This window comes from Zosterops lateralis, assembly GCF_965231275.1.
Source record: "Zosterops lateralis genome assembly, chromosome: 5".
NCBI lineage: Eukaryota > Metazoa > Chordata > Aves > Passeriformes > Zosteropidae > Zosterops > Zosterops lateralis.
The window spans coordinates 9410457-9424814 of NC_139766.1; the positions used below are offsets into that span (position 1 = coordinate 9410457).

Genomic DNA, 14358 nt, shown 5'->3' on the forward strand with positions numbered 1-14358 from the left:
AATTCACAGAATTTCAATTCACAAGAATAGGCACTATTAATTTTTGTGTACTGCATATTCTCCTATCTAATTCCTGCATCTGTTTCTTATTAGAAGTTATTATTTCTTGTTCTAGGTCAGTCTATCCAACTACACCCACAGGGATTAACATAAATGGAAACCTATAGCAGACTTCAGCTTCTGATATATGTTCAAGCAGTCATCATCTCAATGCAATTAAAAAAAGGTACTGTCAAGACCTAACTTACTTTACTGTTGTGTTTGTTTTCTTAAGTGTCTTCTAGTGTGAATCAGTACAAAAATCAAGTCCCTGTTTTGCTCTATCAATCACTGGCATTATCACATTGATGTACACTGAAACTGTAAACCAGGCTTGTCTAATGAGAACAGTCAAAAAAATAAGATTAGCTTATGCCACAGGAAGTTAAATCATGTTTCTCAGCTTATATTCTCTGGGCTGAATCTGATCTCTGAGACCTTAAAAGGCAATGTAAAAAATGGTTACTAAAAAAAAAGAAAAAATAACACTTTCTGTATGTTTTTGCATGTTGTGTTGGGAAAAGCAAGCTGGTAGTAAATCACAGGATTGCAGTTGTAGATTAGATTGATAGTATTTGATGCATGCAATGGCCCAGGCATTGCTTTTGGTAATATCCCACCTGAGACAACAGTGGCATAAACCATCATCTTCCTTTGGGGCTAGAACAGGATCCTGTAAAGGAAATATCCAGAAAAACATCCACATTCCTCTTGAAATGTGGAACAGGGAATGAAGCAAAGCAGAAGACAGGAGTGTTTTTACACAAAATAAGTTTTCTTTATGAAGTGTCATGGTTGCACTAGGCCTTTACTTTCTGTCCCATCCTTAACTCTTGCTCTGACACGGTGGGAAACACCTGGAGCCAAGGCTGCAAAAAACTCTGGCACTCTTATATTTGTACACTTTAATTACTGATACTCCTTCCCAACACAGCCCCCTGCTATTTGTTGAAGGTCTCTTCAGTGCAGACAGGATAAGAAGAAATTTAAGTTAGCATTGACATAGTCATGTGTGTGGCAGGATAGGGGGTTAAATATGTTCCTGTGCCTCTGAAATGTCAATCTTCCACTCAGACATGAGGAGTGATTTTTTTTCAACATGTTTGAAAATAGTCTGAGAAGCTGGTTATCACTAAAGTAATGAAATAACTCATATCTGAAACCATGACATTTAATTAGCCCTTAGTATAGTTACTATTTCACATTTAAATACTTACACCAAAAGAGATTTTTTTGACCCCTTTACTAATGTAGTAAAGCAAATGCACAATCACTTTTATTATAAAAATAATCCTTAGGTCAAATAGGAATATGATCAATAATTACACAAATACACATTTACAAATCTGTAAGATATAGATACTTATGGCACAGACAATATAAATATCCCTGTACCTTGTTTCTGTGCAAAAAAGGCAGGCTAGTTTTAGTCAATAACCAGCCCTTTTATGTTTTCTTCACTTCTTCTGATTTCAGTTAAATGGAAGGATTTTCAGATGAGATGTTTGAAAGTTCAGCCTCAAGATTTTAGAAAATACTTTCACTTTTAATCCAGATAAAGCACAATAATATTTTTCCTATCTTCTGCCCAAATGTTCCTTCCTGTTCTTCGGCCTACATTTTTTTGGAAGAGGAGGAAAATTTCAAGTTCAGTAATTTTTTTCACAAGCCATCAGACTGTGGTAGAGAATTAGACCCAAATGAAGTCAAGCTGCACTCTGAAACTAAACTACCACCGTAGGTTTCAGTTTAGTTTGTAGTAGAAGCTCCATTACACTTGCCTTCCTTGTAGCTGTCAAAAATAATTCTTCAGAAAAACACTTTGCTTTCTCTTGAAGCCTTTCACACAGTCCAAGAGAAGGCAAAATCGAGCAAGAGGTAGATATTGTTCATCCTCCTAATTCCCCAGAGCTCTCCATTTGAATTACTCTGTTTTAGGACTGCAGGAGATATGTATAAAGCAAGTTTGATGTCTATAAAAGTAGTGATTGACTTACACCCCTCATATCCTGTGGTCACTGACAACATTCAGCAACATGCTTGAGGAATTCATCACTGAGTTCATCATTGAAAAACCTCATGCAATGAGGGCATCTGAGTTCACCCTGTGCCCTGCCTTCAGATCCCAAGTTTCCATTGTCCCCAGGAGGAGAAGCTTGTTCAGACTGTGAGTTTGTTCTTCTCGTGCCTGTCTGGCCAGGGCTGCTGCCTCGTAGATGTTCAACATTTGTCTGAACATACAAATGATTTTGGTTACCAGTGTGAACTCTGAAATGACTGCTTGTGTCTCTTGAGTCCTAGAAAGAGAAAGAAGAGCTCTTGAAAAAGATGAAAAAAAAATATTCTTTAACGGGTGATATTTTATCACCTTCATCTGAAACACCACTCAAATATTTATCTGAGGACTTGTAAATAAATTACTAATCAGTTTTTGCAGTGTTAATATTGTTATAAAGAAGGTTTGTAGGAAACACAGAATACAGTCAGCATGCTACTTAAAAATGCCAAGAGTCATGGCTGTCCTCTGCCTTCTAAGAATTCACCCTTCCTATGTTGACCCAAAAGTAGAAGAAAAAATTACTGGAAAGGGGTATTATATCTGAACTGGGAAGCATCTCCACCAGAAGTGACTATGAAACAATCAAAGTTTTTGATAGCTGCACTGAGCTGAAACTGTTTTAGAAATACCAAGATATTTTTTAAATATATTTAAAAATATATTTTAGTCCCAAATCTCATTGACGTGCTTAAATTATAAAAGGACCCTGCTGCTTTCTTACCTGTCTTCTTGCTAGCTGGTGTTGCAGACATGCAATTTCTGCCTGAAGTTCTTGTATTTTACTCTGTGCTCGTTCTCTGTCTGATCTTTCAGATGTGAAATCGTCTTTATAAACCAGGACCTGAAATAGAATTATTATGTTAATATTTTATAAATTACAGCATTGGCAGGTTAGATTGAAAAGCTGAGACTGATTCCTTTGTTACTTATTCCCAGAATCTCAGTATTATCTTCTCCATTGTATCTGTATTTCAAAGGTGTTTGTATTTCTTTTACAGATCTTTCATAGTCTGTATTAAGGCCAGCAGATCTGCATGGGGTTCTTTAAGTAGAAAGTTTCCTTTAAATCTGTGTTGTTCAGTATCTATATAGCCAAATGTGCACCGACAGGCAAATGTCCAAAAAACAGATCCTTTTTTCCCCTCTTGGACTTCAGTGGTCTGGGAAGAAACTAAGAATTCCCATTTCTAGGAAAAAGAAATTTAATAACCTGTTGCTCCAGCATTTGTATGCGCTCATTATCTCCTTCACTGGCCTTCTTCACGTCTTCTAGTTCTCTCTTGGTTTTTACGCACTCATTCATTTTTTCTTCCAAGAGCTTGTTTAACCGGAATATCTCCTTGTGCATCAGGTCAGAATTCCTCTGTGCTGGAGTTCCACTGTGGTGCTGCTCCAGCTGTGACTTCATCTCCTTCAGCTGCAAGTGGAGTCGCTTCACGTACTCGTCCCTGCTGGCATCGTACTTCTGCCATTTTGCGTTTAAATCTTCCACCTGGAAGTTTATCCGGGAGAGACATGAAGAACAGGAAGACACAAAGTTCCAAGCTTTCATAGGCTGTCTATCTGTGCAGGACCAAAATTCTCTAGGGGATCATGTTAACACACTGATTCGACCCCTGAGGGTGGGTAAGTCACTGTACAGGAGAGCAGGAGATGATTGTGCAGACTCTTCATGGGCAGCCTTCCCATCTCCCAGTCCTAAGGGACAGTATTAAATAATGTGGAAAGGGAGAGGTTGGTTAGTGTTCACCCTGGGCACAGTGCTGTTCCTCTGGGGTGGAATACTGATCCATGGAAGGAACATGAAAAGTTTCTTCTTCCCACTGTATTTTTAACAACAAAACTCCAGTATGTTAATAATTATGCAGTAATTAGCTAAGGGAACAGAATATGTGCCATGTTGAAAGGAGTAAGAAAAACTCTCTTGCTTTAAACTGCCATGTAGTTAGATTAACCAGACCTTATCTATTCCAAATTTACTCTAATACAAAATACTTAACAAATATTAATATGTAACAAAATGAAAGTACTCACGTGAGCTACTTTTTGTTTTAACATCCTGTTTTCCTCTCGTAGGTTGCAGATAAGAGCCTGAAGTGAAGTTTCATTGTCTAAAAGCTGTAATTTTCAGATAAAGTTAGGTGTTACTTTAACATAAAAATCTCAGATGCTGTTTGGCTGTGCTTTTAACTGGAAGTAATCTTTTTTTTTAAGTAATGTTTAATGACATATCTCTAGGTTTTTATGACCTTGGTACTGCTATTAAATAGACCTCATGAAAACAGAGTTTGAGTTTACACAAACCCCTTGCAAAACTACTTGTCTGGAGTGAGAGAATGCATGACAAAGGCACAGATATGCCTTCATCTTGCTTTGTTATTACTGTCAATTTTGGCCAGTACTAGGAAGAAATTACTGAGGGGAAAAAACCCTGCTTGCTAAATAATTGACTAAAATGATACCTTTTTTTACAGTTGTGACATCTGCTTAAAAAAACCCCGGTGTACATGAGTAATATAGAACACTTTTGTGCAAAATTCCCTAGAATCAGCTAGTAATGGCATCTGAAATTTCTCCTCTTCAAGAGGGAAGTCCCCACTGTACAAGGTTAGCTTCTTATTGCATATATCAAAGTCAATCAAGTTTCCTGTCTATCAATTACATGTTAAATATGATAATGCCAAATGCTTTAAGTCCCTTAAAAAGTCCTTTTTTCTTCTAGCTACTCAACCTCTATTTCTTACAAGTAACTTTAATGTAAGTTTTCTTTGGAAACACTTCTGGGACGTTTGGGAAAGCAGACGTGAGTATGTGTAGAGTTCATCACAGCAGCACAGATGAGTGGTCATGTGAAAAACAGCATTACCACGGTGCAGCAGTAAGAACATAAGTCAGAATTATTCTTTTTCGTGAGAACTGTCTGTAGCAACCTACTCAATGCTCTGATCTGTTACTAGAGGCAGCACTGCTAATGTTATTTCCTTTTTTTTGTTTTAATGAATTACTTAATGACTCTCAGCCATCAGGACTTCTGTAACAACAGAACAATGATCTACCTTTACCCCATGCTGAGAGCTTTAACTGAAGCCTCAACAGCAAAGTACCCCAAAATCTAGGTGTTTCTTTGTGCCCTGCAGTAGCATTTCTGACACTGTCCTATTATGAAGCACTTTTTTTGCCTTTTTTTTTTTAACATCCCTCCTGAAGAGAAGCACTGCCCTGCACTCAGAGGCCAAGGGGAATCCCAGAGGAAAAAAAGAAGGTAAGACACCTTGACTCATATTCCCCCAACCAACTTTCTGTGGGTCTATAGTACGTGTGCAAAGCCAAACCCTGACCCGAGAAGACCACATGTCACAGAATTCTTAATATAAATACTACTTTGAAATCTCTCTACTTTGTTTTGTGATTTTGATACTTAAACAAGTAATCAGGAGAGATCAGCTTCAAAATCACAGCACCATCTAGTGCTGCACAGAAGCAGGGGTGGTATAAGGTAGGTGCTGTCTCTTGTATATTGAAGGAAGAACTGTAATCATGGAATTGCTGAGGTTGGACAAAACCTCTCAAGTTCTTCTCCTCTCCAAAAAAAGCCTGTGATGATGAGATGGCCAAAGCTGAAGTGGTAGACAACTTCTTCCATCCTAAATTTCAGATACACTGAATTATTTACCATTGCCATGGCAATCTTAACACCCTACATGAAATTATTTAAAGGGCTTTTTCTCACCATTCCCCAGTTACAGCTATCATACTGTAATTAACATCTCAGAAGCTAGTAAGACTTTAAAGACACACACAGTAGCTGTAAGAATACCTGATTAGATCTTTCTGTAGCTATCTGGTCATCTGAATTCCCCTTCTCTTTTCTTTGCTTCTCTTCTAGACATTTTGCCAGATGTTGACACATTTCTGCTGTGGATGCCAATTTGCGTTGAAGTTGGTGAGTTTCATCAGTGAGGGAACGGCACAAAACATCACTGGTGGCCTGAGCCTTCTCCTTCTCTGCCAAGGTCTTCTGCAGTTGTAAGATTTCTCTCTCCTTTTCATATGGAGGCTGATTTATCATCTGCTGTATCTCTCCATTTTTCTCCTCTAGCTGCTGATTCAACTTCTGCACTTCCTAAACAGAGGGGGGAGGGGAGGTTGTTTAAGAGCAAAATAAACTCAAAAGCCACAATATACCTAAGACTGACTTCAATATTGCAAGTAATTCCTTACTGTTCCTGCACTCATTGCAAAGTACCTAAAAAGTAGAATAGATCCTTTTTGTTTCCGCATGATCACAAGACCTTGGAACTGTTGGATCAACCAAACAAGAACTGCTCAGGCAGCCGTGCAAGCACATTCTAATCAGTAGAATGGAGGAACAAGCAGCAAAAATTCAGGAAGATTTTATGACTGTACAGCAGCAACCATAACAAGAAACAAAGTAATTTAACTTGAATAACTGTGGAGACTGAAAAATACTTACAAGTCCTGCACACTAAACCAACAGATAATAGAGATTTTCCTCAAAAGAAAAAGAGGAACTATAAAGTCATCAAATCCAGTGAATTCACTGCCTGGCACTGTCACAAGGACAAAGCAGGGGTGACACACAGAGCAACTTTCCCACCTAGGAACAGATGGGCATGGTAAGGTAAGGATCAACAAGCAGAAAATAAAATCCATGTGGCAGCAGTGGCTCTAGTTTGGCCACAGCTGACTCCCAGGTACATGAGAGGGTCTGACAGAGCCCTGGGAAACAACTGTGTACCTTGTTTCTGCCTCTCCTTGTCCTGTTGGCAGCTCTGTGGGATCATCCACTCTGCATTAACACCTCTGCAGGTGTTTTGAGAAGGGAGAGGTTTGCTTGGTGACTGGTGCAAGCCACCTGTAACTCCATGCACCTGGAAGGCACCGGTCCTGACTTTGTAAACAAACAAGCTGTTTTTTACACACCCTCAAGAAGCAGCAGATGCTGATACCAGAAACATCTGCAGCACTGCTCCTCCAGAATCGAGGATCTCTGGCTGCCAGTGCAGACCATGAGACTGCTACAACCTCAGCTCTGTCATTCCATTCTCAGGAGTGCTAACTGAGCTGTAAATCACTGGCATCACTCTTTGCCAGCCCACTGCTGGCCTCTGGCTTCACAAAAATGTCTTTTTTATTTGGTTATTATTTAGTGCCAATTTCAGCATTCTGATTGGGCATAGCATTTCATTCTTTCAAGAAATAAATATTAACATCTGAAACAGATAAACAGCACTTGTTCTTATTACTGAAATTTAAATTCTTTAGGGTCATGCTGAGTGCTAAACTTCCCCTTTAAAGATATTCAGCATCAGCCTTTCAAATATGTTCAGATACCACAGGCTGTCATCTGTCTGCAAAGTGACAGTAAGATTATCTAACAAATTTCCAAACATTAACTTTTAAAATGTGTTTTAGGTGAGTGTCATATGTGGAAAATGTTTTGTGTAAGCATTAGGTCAAGAGATTACTTATGACAAAAACACTTGTTTCAGTTTTAAGTACTGCTGCCCAGTTTGGAAATTACTTCATGTAGCTTCATCTAGAAATAAATGCTTTAAAAATCTTTGAGCATTTCAGATTGAACCCGGGAAAGTCTCAATGACAGTAACCAAAACAGCACTTGTGCTGGATGGGGAGGGATGCAGTTTTCAGGTTCTTTTCTGTCAAGAAAGGTACTGACTTCTCTAATCTATCTCCATACAATCCAGGCTTGTCAGCTACTTCTTCAAATATGAAGGTGCTACCTCACCGTCAACAGAAAAATCCGTTTTTAAGAGCACTTTAAACAAAACACTTTAAACAAAAACTTCGTGGCATTAGCTGATTATCTTTGAGAACAAAATTGTTGCATCTGATAAATCAGGGAGTTTTTTACTATTTTTCTTTCTCCTTGTGAATATAGGTGCATGAAAATCTCTAGTGCCATGCTAAGTTTTTGGTTTAGGACTTTATCATTTGCCTTTTTGAACTTTATCATTTGCCTTTTTGAACGCAAGGGGCGCTCCCTTCAGACCCAGCCGGCCGAGTGGCTCTGGGCACCCGGGGCTGGAGCGGGCATCGCTCCGAGGGGCTCAAACATCTCTCAGCCCCCGCCCCGCTGTCAGCGCGGGTTCCCGCGTGTCCCCAGCTGTTCCCAGCCCCCAGCTCTGGGGACAGAATTCCCGCAGCGCCCCCGGCCCCGCCGCGCTCCCGAGGATCGGGGGGTGATGCTGCGCCCCCCCCGCGCCCCCCGGGCTGTACCTGGCTCAGCGCCTCCACCCTGCGCGCCGAGAGCCGCTCGCTGTCCCGGAGCCGGTCGCGGGCCTGGCCCAGCTGCTCCAGCAGACTCTCCACCAGCGAGCGCGCCGGCTCCGCGCCCGCCGCATCCCCGCCCGGCGCCGGGGGCTGCCGCTGCTGCCGGGCCAGGGCCAGGCTGCCCCGCAGCTCCCGGATCGTGGCCTCCTTGGCCGCCAGCTGCAGCTGGAGGTGCTTGAGCTGCTGCGCGGACTCGTGGTACAGGGTGCAGAGCGCGTTGTACCGGGGCACTTTGTTCTTCAAGCTCTTGTTTTCCCGGTGCAGCTTCTCCAGCGTCTCCTCCACCTGCCTGAAGCGGGTCACCAGGGGGTCCGTGCTGCCGGCCTCGCTCACCGAGCACATGGCGGGGGCGGCTCCCGTCTCTCCCTTCTCTCCCGTCTCTCCCGTCTCCTCCAGCGTGAGCAGGAGCCGGGGCAGGTGCATAAACCCCGCAGCGGAGCGGCGCAGAACGGAGGCAGAGGCTTCGCTCTTCCGCCTTCCCCGCCGGGGGAGGAGGCTCTGCCTTTAAGAGCTCGCAGGGCCCGCCTGTGCCGCCGCTTTTCCCCGCGGCCGGGGCCGGGCCGGGCGGCGCTCCGCCCTCGGGGAGAACCCCGGGCCCGGGACGGCCCTTTCCCCCGAGCCCAGCGCGGGATGCGGCCCCGGGGCAGCGCTGCGGGGATCCCCGGCCGGGCCCGGGGGAGAGGCGGCCCCGGGGCGGGGCAGAAACCCGGGGCGAGGGGAGCGGGGCCGGGGCACGGGGAAGTCCCGGCCGGGCGAGGGGATGCAGCAGGAGGGGCGGCCGCAGGAGGGGCTGGGGGCAGGAGGAGGGTCCCGGCGGAGCGGAGCGGGGGGTCCCGGGGGGTCCCTCGGGGGCCGGGCCCGCCTTGCGAAAGCCCCGGAGCGCCGCGTCCTCCCGGCGCCGCCGCGGGAATTCCCGGCTCCCGGCGGGACTTTCCCCGCCCCTGGCGACCCCCGGGCTCTCCCTCCATGCCCCAGCGGCCCCGGGGGCAGCAGCGGGAGGAGAAATGCCGGGAATCCTCCCGGTGCCGTGTCTGCACCGGCGGCGGGCGGGGGATGCTCCGCACCGGGGACAGCAGCGCCGCACAAACCGCGGTACCTGCGCAAGGGGAGAGAGAAACTTCCCTAGCAAAGACCTCCGAGAGACCCAAATCTTTGGTCGTCAAAATCCATATCACTAGCTAGAATGTATACTCTCAAGATGGGTTGATGAGAGCAAAGGCAGCTGCTGGACACCGAATAAACTGCTGCCCACCGGCTGCCCCTGTGGTGGAGAACTTTTATTGGCAGCACAGATTGTTAATCAAGAACATCACTGTCAGGGAATAACACTCGTGTAGTGTTTCTCATAGGGTACGGTAAGCTGGGCTGGGAGAAAAAGCGAATTTTGGATTGGTTTAGTTATGTCATGTTGCCGTTCTGATGGAACCAGGTGGGAGGAAAGAGTCTTAAACCAGGACAAAAATAAGTCCCAGGTTACATTTGCTCATTATTTGAATAGCAATGAATAATTTATGTGGAAGAATTTACTGGAATAGGAACACGATGAAAGGAAAAAATGGTGAACTTCAAAGGAAAAAATGGTGAACTTCAAAGTTGAGACTCAATCGCCCTGGTGATGGATCAGGAGCCTCATGGTAGAGATACACGATAGAATATTTCAGCCTTTCATTAAAACAATGGGTGCAAATTCAACAGCAAAAGTTGCAATCAATTAGAGGGAAAACTGTTTTTCTGTAAGGGTAATCAAACATTTTAAGTACAGAGTGAGTGCTAAAGACCTCCTGAGGTTCCTCCTAACATGAATTATCCCATGATCCAATGAAGTTTATTACTTTGTCACCTTAATTATTCTAGTAATTAATTCTAAGAATTATCCAAACCAGTAGGCGTAATAAACTCTAAACAGTCTGTTAGCTGTTTCTAAAAATACAACTGAATTTTATAGAATTTTATTTCACAGAAGACCCTGTGTGACAGAAAAGGGTAAAGCACTCATTTGTGGTACAGGTCTCTGGCATATTTGCTATTTCATCTAATACTGTAAATATTGAATGATTTAGGACAATGAAAAAATCTGTGTGGAAGTTGGGGGAATATAATTCTTTATTTTTTACTTGTACAGAGTTATATGCTACACCCTTAAGATGCTGCTTTTGCTGTGAAGAAAGTAAAGTTTCTGCCTTAACATACCTGCACTTTATCATTTTCATATACATTAGATAAGAAAAGTAAAAAAAAAACCACATAGACTTTTTGTTACATTTGCATTATTGTATTACAGTCAGAGCTAACTGAACGGTTTGGAGAAAGATTGCTTTTGCTGACTGTCAAAATATTTTGTAGAAACATGTGATGAAGCCCTGGTACTGGAGAGATGTTTGGTTTCCTGCCAATTAATTAGCAATGATTTCAAGGAAACTCAGCCATCCCGTGTTTGCAGATGGGGCAGTGATATCCTCAGACCAAGCACCAGGGAATTTAGTTGGCTGTCAAAGAGAATCCTTTATAATACAGTTACATTTGTAGTATTGTATTAGTATATTAAACTAAGCATTACTGAAAAATGTGTATTAATAGTGCCTTGGATAGAGCCAGCATTCCCCCAGGAAAACACCACTGACTTCAGGGAAATTTGACCTGCGTAAGTGCTGAGTAAGAAACCGATCCCGCGTGTTCTTGGGAATGCCCTTAGATGACTGTTTCCTTTTGTCAGTTCTGAAACGAGGAGGAATTCCTGGGAATTCAGTCAAAGGAAGCGGTGCCAAGGAGTGAGTCACATCTTGAGCTGTGTGTCGTAGTACCTGGCTTTTCCTGGATTGCCTCGCGTGCGCTGTTACCCCTTTGCTGATACAGCAGCTGTGACACCCTTGTCCTCTTTTGGGGTTGGGCAATCATGGGGGCTTGTTAAGTATTGTATGAGCAGTAGGTATGCTCTGCACGACTTAATATAAAGAAAAAACCCTTTATTTTCTATACTGTACTGGTTTCAACATGAAATATAAGGTGAAGTTCATTTTAACTCTTTCTCTGTATAGGGTGTAACAGGATACTAAACCTAGGTGGGAAAAATTAAGCCTCAGATTTTGTTAAAGAACTCTTAACAAAGTGGTTTTGAATAAGTAATTCTGTGCACATCACAACTTACTATAATGTGTGAGGTGCATCATAGCATGCATGAACAAAAGTGATTAGATACTGACTAGAAACAAAAAGGAAGTGAAGCTGCTCCTAGGAAAGCAGAAAGAAAGGTGAACAATGTGGTTAGATTTATGAAGGGTTCATATACATATATATATTTAAAAATTCATTTTTAAGCATGAGTTATTTGTTGAGAGCATAAGAATAATTCTTGTAAATGTAGTAGTTCTATTTAACATTAGTCAAAATCTTATGAGTCTTTGTATTTAAAAGAGTAAATCTGTGTGGTCAAGACTATACAACATATTGGGAGGTTCTGGCATTTTCTAAAGACTGACCTCTGCTCAATTTGTAAGAAATTATATTTTTTACTTGAGAACTCCAGATGTCATTCAGCCAATCAAGCTGTGGTTTACCCCACGGTCTTAAGTCACCACTAATTGTCCTGGGGGGTAAGTTGTGACATAATGACACTTACAAAAGTCTTAGAATTGCTTTGTAGTGATTTACCTAAACAGAAATAGTTAGAAATTAGTAGATGATCCTCTAGCTGCTGTAGGCTGAAAAAAAGCAATAAGTTCACATTTCCTTTGCTGTAGGTCATGAAGTGCAGAAGGGGGAAAAATAACCTGTAAAATAATCTGACCTACTCCCTGCTACATAAGATGCTGCCTGAGAGCTCTATGTGCATCCAAAAATCTGATTTTCATGCTGAACAACTGAAGCATTGATGCTTTTGTGACTCATAGATTAGCAATAATTATGAGCTGCGGGCATGTTTACACTACTTCCATGGGCAGGACTAAACATCCTTTGTATACATCACTGTATTGGATGTTCTGATGATATAATGTTCGACAAGTTTTGCTGCTGGAAGGGTGAACTCACGGAGATCCTGGCCCGAGGGCTGCCGGGATTCCCGAAACTGGACAGACTCATCGCTGTGACGCACAAATGAGGCCATTTCTCTGCGCTGAGGCTCTGACTTGGAACACAACATTCCTTTTCAGCTTTGTCTTCTGTTTACTCACATGAAAATATTTAGTGTAGCTAAGGGAAATAGAAAGGGGTCTGTTTATTTCTAATGTAAGATTTTTCCCTGGGGTTTTTTTGTTTGTTTGTTTTTGGGTTTTTTTGTTTTGTTTTGAATGGTTTGCGCTTTGGAGAATATAAAAACCAAAAGTGTTTTGATGCAGAAGGCAAAGTCCCAGGGTTCATGTTCTTAATCATAGTAAGGCAGAAATAACCAGGATGAGCCATACAAAGCCATTACATTGGTCAGATCCGTTGGAGTCCCAACACTTTTCCCTAAGTGGTGTTTCTTTCACATTTATATGGGCTAAGGTGGTTCAGTCTCATCCTTATGGGTATTAGTAGATAAACTGGATACACACTAGTATGGGTCTCTCACAAGGCCCTTGATCTGTTTGTGTCCATAGCAAGGCAACAGCTTTCTCTTATGCTTTGTTATTCCTCAATGCTTTGGGTCTTTGCTGCAGTTCACCCTCCTGTGCTTACTCTTTGTACTCCCCTCTAATGTTCAGCCATTTCAGGCCTTGCTTTAGTTTCCCCTGGACAGTCTCACTTTTGCAATTTCTCTTTTGTCTGTCCATGGCACAATAGTACCAGTTGGCTCAGTCTGACCTTGCAGACTGGAATTTATTGCAGTGCTGCTGCTGCCTCTGGATCTGTGAAGTTCAAGCAGTTTTCCTGGTTCTTTAGAAAACCCTATCATGATATCACTGATTTTTGAGCTGTGATTCTATTCACAAGAATGTAAAAAGCTCTCTGGTACATGTAAGTGATCAACAGGTGGAGGCTGTTTCCTTCCTCACAGGCTTAGATCACTCCTGCTTAGAAGCAAGTTACTTCTTTGAGCTTGTTCTGGATAAAACCTTGGGATTTGTCCACATCTATTTATTCCTGCTGAGCAGTGCAGAATGTGTTGGCTTGTGATTGTGATAGGACAGCTTTTCCTAAATCTGATGATTTGAAATACTGCAGACAATTTTTTGTGTGTTTCAGGAAACACTATCCTAACTCCTAATGTATGATCCATATTACAGACTTTTTGCAGATTTCATATATGTTAAATATATTTTCTGCTTTGGTTAATATAGAGTGATGTGAGTTTTCTGGTTTCTGTTATTCACCTTTCCTCAAAGGCCAGCCAATTCTCAAGCTAAACTGGGGAAAAAAATAAAAATTATTAAGTTTGAATAAGTACTTGTCATTCACTTGCAAGACTGGAAACAAAAGGTTTGCAGGTAAAAACCTATTTGTTTGCAGATTGTTTGATATGTTAATGTCATGTAATGAAACTTCCTAAAGTGGTGTCCATGATGTTTCTGATCAAGACTGCTCGTTCTAACTAGAACAAAACCAGTTTCAGTATTTTGATCTTTAGCTTTTTTTTTGAGCAAACAGACATCTAGAGTTTGGTTGGATAAATTTCTGATTTAAATGTCTTGTTATAAACTTCTTTTTTAAAGGATGATGGGGAAAGGCAATTTCCTAAGACTATCGGGAACCTCAAAAGAAATCATAGTTAAATAGGAATTCAATTCTACTGGAATTCTAAATCAGGAAAAAGAAACATTGGATGCTTCTTAGAATGTCCTTGGAACTAGGTGGTGAAATAGTTTCAGAACTATAATATAGAAGAAGTGCTGGGAAGAATTAAGTAACCATAACAAGAAAGTGGAAGGGTCACCATATGATTCACTCTTCTTCTACAGAAATAACAACATTTCCTAAAATTATTATTAGTGTCTAGTTCAGCAGCAGGAAACAGCACAGTTGTGTTG

General features: G+C 42.0%; 1 protein-coding gene across 1 annotated transcript; it reads right to left on the reverse strand.

Annotated features, from left to right (window-relative positions):
* Positions 1-1131: 1131 nt before the first annotated feature.
* TNIP2 (TNFAIP3 interacting protein 2) lies at positions 1132-8838 on the reverse strand. The gene is made up of 6 exons (XM_083862513.1): positions 8360-8838; positions 5916-6221; positions 4133-4216; positions 3309-3590; positions 2820-2939; positions 1132-2336 (listed from the first exon to the last, which is right to left on the reverse strand). Exons 1-6 carry the CDS (start codon positions 8834-8836, stop codon positions 2055-2057), a joined length of 1551 nt encoding a protein of 516 aa, XP_083718639.1. The 5' UTR covers positions 8837-8838; the 3' UTR covers positions 1132-2054.
* Positions 8839-14358: the final 5520 nt, after the last annotated feature.